The sequence below is a fragment of the Atta cephalotes genome, assembly GCF_000143395.1.
Source record: "Atta cephalotes unplaced genomic scaffold scaffold00035, whole genome shotgun sequence".
Taxonomy (NCBI): domain Eukaryota; kingdom Metazoa; phylum Arthropoda; class Insecta; order Hymenoptera; family Formicidae; genus Atta; species Atta cephalotes.
Window position 1 is genome coordinate 1280080 of NW_012130099.1, and position 7234 is coordinate 1287313.

Below are 7234 nucleotides of genomic sequence, written 5' to 3' on the forward strand. Positions count from 1 at the left end.
CGTCGTCGTCGTCTCTCTCTCTCTCTCTCTCTCCTTCTTCTTCTTCTCTCTCTCTCTCTCTCTCTCTCTCTCTCTCTCTCTCTCTCTCTCTCTCTCTCCCTCTCTCCCTCCCCCCTTTCTCTCCTCTCTTTCCATACGTATGTGCGCGTGTATACGTAAGCTAAATAGGGTCGAAACTCGTTTTGAAGTAGACTCCCAATTGATTACTCGTCGACAACGAAAAGACAGCGTAAAGGGGTTGCACAATAAGAAAACACCGCCAAACGTTCACTCAATCATTTTACATTCGGCAATTTATATCTATGAGATTATTTAAATATCGCTTTAACACATTATTTTATGAATTTATTTTACTTATATACATAGAAGAGATTTAAAATTAATGTCGTTAAGAGATTTCTAAAGTCATCTGTATTACCGACTAAATCATAATTTTTGTATAATAATTTTTTTTCTTTTGCAGATTCAAAAATTCTTTTCCTACATTAATGCATTAATACGTGTCTGTGAGATAAAGTTTTGCCGAGAATGACAAACAATTTTTTTTAAATTTAAATTTCAAAATTTTTTATCATTCTCCATCTCATAAACTCCATCTCATAAACTCCTCACATATTAATGCATATACTTTAACTCTGGAAAAAGATTTTCAAATTTGTAAAGAAAGAAAAAAATAATTGTTATACAAAAATAAATTTAGTCGGTAATACAGACGACTTTAGAATCTCCTTAAGGTATATCGTTATTAATATCCATTATTAATATCCAAAATAGCAGACTATAAGACTACACATTACAAGAAACTTGTTGTATTAATCACTGTTGTAATAATATCACAAGAACATAATTTAATTATTTGGTTTATAGAAAAATGGTCTCTGATTCTATTAATACTTTATATATAAGATATACGAATTTGTATAATTTAATTTGTGCTCAAAAATCGAATTACAATATGTATATTCATCATTATTTAATCTAATATCAAAAAAAACTTTCATTTAAAACTTCTTTTTTCAGAAAAATAAAAAACAATTAGATACAATAATTAGGATAATAAATATAGAAATGATCCACACTCTACACAGAATATTTTATAATTTGCGTCCGCCAATGACTTACATGCACAGAAAATGTTAAATTTAACATAAATTTAATTTGTGACATTTCTAAATGGTCCAACTTATTTTTATGTTAATCACAAGATGAATATATTAGAAAGTAATATAAACCAATATACAAACATTACGTCGAAATAAACACAAAAACAACACTGATACAATTTGAAAACATATTTTTTAAATAAAATTAACATTTATAATATGTTAAATTAACACGTACTGAGAAAAAAGTTTTAGTATTTGTAACTGTAATTGTATGATTTGTATGTTATAATTATAATTATCACTACTATATGACGTTAATAATAATAACTATATCAACAAATATATATAATCAATAACCGAAAATGACTATAATTATAGTTATTATTACCATAAAAATGAAATTATATAGTTGAAATTATATAGTCACTTTTATGATTATCAACTATATGTATTTGTTAATAGAATTATATAGTTGTTACTATACACTTTAGTAATATAGTAATAATAATCATAATTATAGTAACATATAATTATAGTTACAAATTAAAATTTTTCTCTCAGTGAGTACGTTAATTTTTTATTCATTTATCTTAGAATTAATATATTTTTTATAAATCCACTGTTTTTATGTTATTTGTTCACTTATTTTCAATGTCATTCTAATATTAAAAAATATTTAACTTCATACAAAATATTTAAATAATATAATCACACTTTGTTAAATTAACACTCAAGTATATTAAAAATTCAACACAAAAATTTAAACAAAAATTTATTGTCAGTACTAAAAATCTAAAAATCTGTAGTGCACATATAAACGTAGGGATGAAATTCTAAAGGATAAACTCGATCTCAAAAAGTTTTTATTATTATATATAGCTGTAGCTAATGAAAGCTGGTGTTTTATCTCCACTCCACTCCCACTCCACCATAACGCAAAGCAACGTTCTAAAGTAATTCGCTGTTCACCAATAAAAACTTTTTGAGATCCAGCTTATCTGGGAATTTCATCCCCACTTTTTCCTCCTCCCTACTTACAAGTCTATGACATATATATTATAGTCCATCGACACAAGTACAGTTAGTAATCAAAAGATTGCAACACTTTCCTTTTAGATGGGTTTCGAAATGTAAACATAATGAAATATAACAGTAATAATAACAAAAAAGGTAATCACAAATAGCCCCGATTTTCTTTGGTTAAAATAGCAAAATATATAATATTTTTTTATTGAAGGATCAATTTAAATCTATAGGTATACCCTTGCTAAGCTAGCAAGGTTCAAGCTAGGGAAGTTCAAAAATAATTTCATTCTGTAGAAAGTGAGAGAAACATATAAGAACATCATACAAAACGATTTTATGTACCAACAAATAGTTTTTGCGTAACAAAATTTCAGTAACAAAATTTTGATTATTCATACAAAACATTTCTCACAATCAGTGTAAATGAAAATAATGATTCTGGTAAGATTGAATTGTAATATTAAAATCGAACGAACTTATTGTGCATGAAATTATACGAAGCGGTTGATTATTACTGCATATCCCAGAAACAAAAAAAATTATGAACATCTTTATTTGATCTTTCATTCTTTTTTTATCGCAATTATTGCGCGACATAGCCCAATACAATACTCGAACGAAGCCAGTCAATAACGGCCGGTCTATGCACTATTTGTACTTCGTCCTATCGAGGTAATCGATAATAATAATTGCAGTCCATGCGATATATCGCGTCGAAGTGGCCTGCTCCCAGCTCCGCTCCGTTGCAGGCAGCAAAGTAGGGTGACAGAGTGCGACGAAGTGGGACGAAGAGCAGCGGAGTTACACGAAAACTGAGATATGACGACCAATGATGCACGAGGGGCCGGTCGATGGGTGGTCGACGGATTAACTGGTCGACCTTCGAAGAGGACCGGTGAAGCTACGCCCATAAACGTAGTCGCGCGTGGGGTAACGTAACGGACACGACGGAGAGGGAAGAGATTCCCGAGAACTCGAGAAGGACAGTGGCGGCACAATGAGTCAGCTGTCAGGAACGCAAGGTACAGCAGTTCACAACAGTGTAAACCCTGCTACTAAGCCAACCTCAAGATGAGCACAGACAGAAGCAGTTAGAAAGAAAATGTGCACCGTTTGATCAGTGATAGAACAATAGTTTCTTAAAAAATTGAATCTATTATTGATTTCTAATTTTTTGTGCAAAAATATTGTTTCATTATAATAGTGATGAAAAACGAAAATCGAATAAGACATCTTGATATTGAAGAGTCCTTATCCTTTAGATTTGAGGAATCTAAATGAAAAAAGAAGAAGAAGAAGCATCACGTTCGTGAAGTAATCAAGAAAAATCACCTCAAGATTATTTCTGTGAAAATGTGCAATATATATATATACAGAAAAAGACAGATGATATCAATTTGTGATTAGATTTTTTTTTCGTAATAAATGCAAATATTTCAAGAAAATTTGAACTTAGCAAGCAAAGAGACAGTATTTTTCGTAAGTTATAAAATTAGTTAGTCAATGAGAAGAATGTAAAGTGGAAGAAACTCATAACATAATCAAACGATTCATAACTGTCAGTTTATGAATTGAAATATTCACTAATGAATTTGTGAATCTCATGATATATCACACATCAGCGCGTGATTATTTACGTTCGTTAAGTATATATGTTACGTTTGTTATGTGTGCGTGTTAAGTTTGTAAACAATCTCAAACGGATCGTCTAAACGTTATGAAGAACTTATGCCAATTAAGATGTTAAAACATAGTTTAGATCAAGAACAAATATCGTACAATCCAGTCTCAGTCAATTTAAACTCGGACGCAGATTCAAACTACGGATTCGACATACATTCATCGTCTTTGCATTCAATGTATCATCCGTTCTCCAATGCAATGACACCTGATGTTATAGATGCGAGTGATATTAGGCAACGGACACCTGCGCAACAAGAGATACATATTAAGAGGCCTATGAACGCATTTATGGTGTGGTCCCGTGAGAAACGAAAATTGATTTCCCAAGAGAATCCAAAGATGCACAATTCAGAGATCTCGAAGATGCTCGGCGCAATGTGGAAGAAACTCACCGAGGAAGATAAAATTCCTTATATCGAGAAGTCGAAGCGTCTGCGTATTCAGCTCTTAAAGGATCATCCGGATTACAAGTATCGACCTCGAAGAAAGGCCAAAAGAGTGTCACTGGACCAATCTATAGCCATGGGCTTATCTTCGAGACATTGCCACAGTTTTCCTATATCGCCTTACGGTACGCCGATCATCAATCCTTCGGCCATGGCTCATGCATTGCCCTACTATCCGTATCCCAGGTCAGCCCGTTTTAAATTGAGAGACTCAGATGCGTTGCCTACGTCAATGGTTTCAGCTGATGGCAACAACAACGCGTCCTTGGATGTCAATAGCTTATATCAATTTTATTCTTCGATGGCACCGGCAGTTGGTAATCCGACATTGGCGCAGCATCACCTGAACTCGTTCTTCCCGACCAGCCATCATACATTAGGAACCAACAGTCTCCATTCCCATCTGATGTTGCCCTCGATGTCCGAAAGTACAGGAAGCGATAAATCCAACACTTATGATGCTAACCCATCACAATCTACTTCATTATCGATGCATTCCCCTGAAGCACTGACACCGTGTAGTTCTTCGTTGGATCCTGATTGGTACAGATACAATCCGGTAAAAAAAACTAATGCTTTTTAAAAATTATGCTTTATTTATACTATATTTATAATTTCTCAATCAATTTGGATTCCAAAATATTGAATGATGAAAACTTTCAATTGAATTCTAATCCTCGTTATTATAATAATTTATTAATTTCAAAAAATATAGCACAATCTACTCATCAAATTGCTTTGTGATTTTGTTTCTTTAGAATATTTTTCTTTTTAAAATTTCTCATACACAGAGATGTTAGATTAAGAATATTAATTCGGAATTTTCAGTCTGTTAAAGAAAGAAAGAAATAAGAAAGGAAAGAAAAATTAGAAGTATAAATATAAATCTCAAAAAATAATTTGCAATACATGTTGTTTATTATTTTCGAATCAATTAATAAAAAAAAAAAAATTGCTCTTTAACTGATTTAGTCTTATCTGATAGTTTTTAAGCTAGCTGTCGGCAAAACCGTCGCGCCGTTAACGAGGCGGATAATTGAATTAGCATATTAATGCGACGGAACAATGGAATCGTTTAGGTCCGGATTCGTTTTGTCTTGTCTAATGAGTTTTATTGCAGAATACGGTTCTTGATGAATAGCCACAGCCTAACCCCTTTCACAGTATCCCATTTTGTTTGCAAATAATGTTTCTTAATTGCGGATGCACTTTTAACTTCTGTCTGTAATCAATAATAACTTTTGGCCAAATGTGATAAATACGCAAAAAAATGATACTGATAAAAAGAATGAAGAAATTATCTGTACAATTATAATATTTAATTATATGAATTACATTGCATTGCACTGAATTTATTGAACCCGTAGTTCGAATTTGCATTCGAATTGACCGAGGCTGAATTGTACGATATTTGTTTTTGATTGATCTGAACTATACTTTGACATCTTTATACGCAGCGCAAAGCATCTGACTGTGTGCGTGTGTGCGTGCGCGCGCGCACACATACACATACACACACACACACACACACACGCACACGCACACGCACGAACGCACACAAGTATACAAATCAAAATATATTTATATATATTCCTAGATACATATACTTTTGATTTATTTGTCAGCTTCCTCTGTCAAAATATATTTTGATAAAGAATATTTTAAAATATTTTTTATATTTAGAATATTATTATGTGTTTAATATCTCTTTTACGAGTGTTGAATATTATATATAGATGTGTCATGTATTAATTTACGTTATTTAATTTACGTATGATTTAATAATTTATTTAAGAAACATTGTTTTAATTAAGAAACATTATTTTAATAATTTATAATGAATCAAAATACGAAATTCTAAACTGTTAACTTTAATTGTTTCAGGCTCCGTTTTCACGATGAAACATGAAGATATAATATGATTAGAGTTATGCCATGCCATGCCATGTACCTGCAAAAAGCAATATATACATATAATAATAATTATTTTTATGAATTACATTATGAAAAGGTAAAACACTATAAAAACAGAAAAAAATTATTAACATTCTGGTCAAAATAAGAAGATCATATACTAAGAGGAAGATAAAATTCAAAATTTATTTTGAGAAATATATTTTTTAAAATAAATATTTATTTTACTGAAACAAATATTTATTTAAGTTACAGCAAAATAAAATTTTATTTCTAACAAATAAGCCATCTATTTTATATTTGTTTACAATTAATGAAGGATATTTCACAAAAATGTATATTTCATCATCACAACAAAATTTTTTTTATACTAATATATATCAAAGAAAATATCGTAAGTGAAATTTGTTTTGAAATATCTCGTTATTTCTCTCTTCGTGTAGCAAGTTTTTTTTTTAAATTGAAGCGGGATAGAAGACTTATGAGATCAAAGTATCCTGGCAGAGTTCAAAATTCAAAATTAATTTTTATATTATATAAGATTTAAACTATAAATTTGCCAAGTATAAAGAATATTAAATAAAAATGTAGGCTATAGAATATTTGTCATCTAATTTCAACTTCAATTTTAATTTCAATTCAATTTTCCGTCTAAATCTTATTTACATGAAATTATTTTAATATGAAATATTAGACGTATCTATTACCTCCTCATTATGTCACGAACATTTGTACAAATAAATATTTTCCGTTCTCTATTTGTTAATAAAAATTATATGTGATTGATCAATACAGATATGATAGTAACTGTAAATATTTATATTACAATATGTAAATTTATAATGTAAATATATATATTATATTACGTTAATTATATTACAATATGTAAATATATATATATTATTAAATTATAATATAAATATTGGGTTGGCAAGAAAGTAATTGCGTTTTTTTAGCTCAAAGTTGTATATACAATATCTATGTCAATAATGAATGAAATTTAAATTTAAAAAAGGATTTTAAAGTTTTAAATCTCTACTTTTAAAAGCTTATTACATT

At 30.0% G+C, this 7234-nt stretch overlaps 1 protein-coding gene across 1 annotated transcript; it reads left to right on the top strand.

Annotated features, from left to right (window-relative positions):
* The first annotated feature begins 3860 nt into the window (after nucleotides 1–3860).
* On the top strand, nucleotides 3861–6163 carry LOC105621615 (transcription factor Sox-21-like). Its single transcript, XM_012203083.1, has 2 exons — nucleotides 3861–4820; nucleotides 6146–6163. The coding sequence occupies exons 1-2, from the start codon at nucleotides 3861–3863 to the stop codon at nucleotides 6161–6163; spliced, it is 978 nt and encodes a 325-aa protein (XP_012058473.1).
* Nucleotides 6164–7234: the final 1071 nt, after the last annotated feature.

Excerpts from the sequence above, each read along its gene's own strand:
- LOC105621615 (XM_012203083.1), top strand. The coding sequence starts at position 3,861 with ATGCCAATTAAGATGTTAAAACATAGTTTAGATCAAGAACAAATATCG.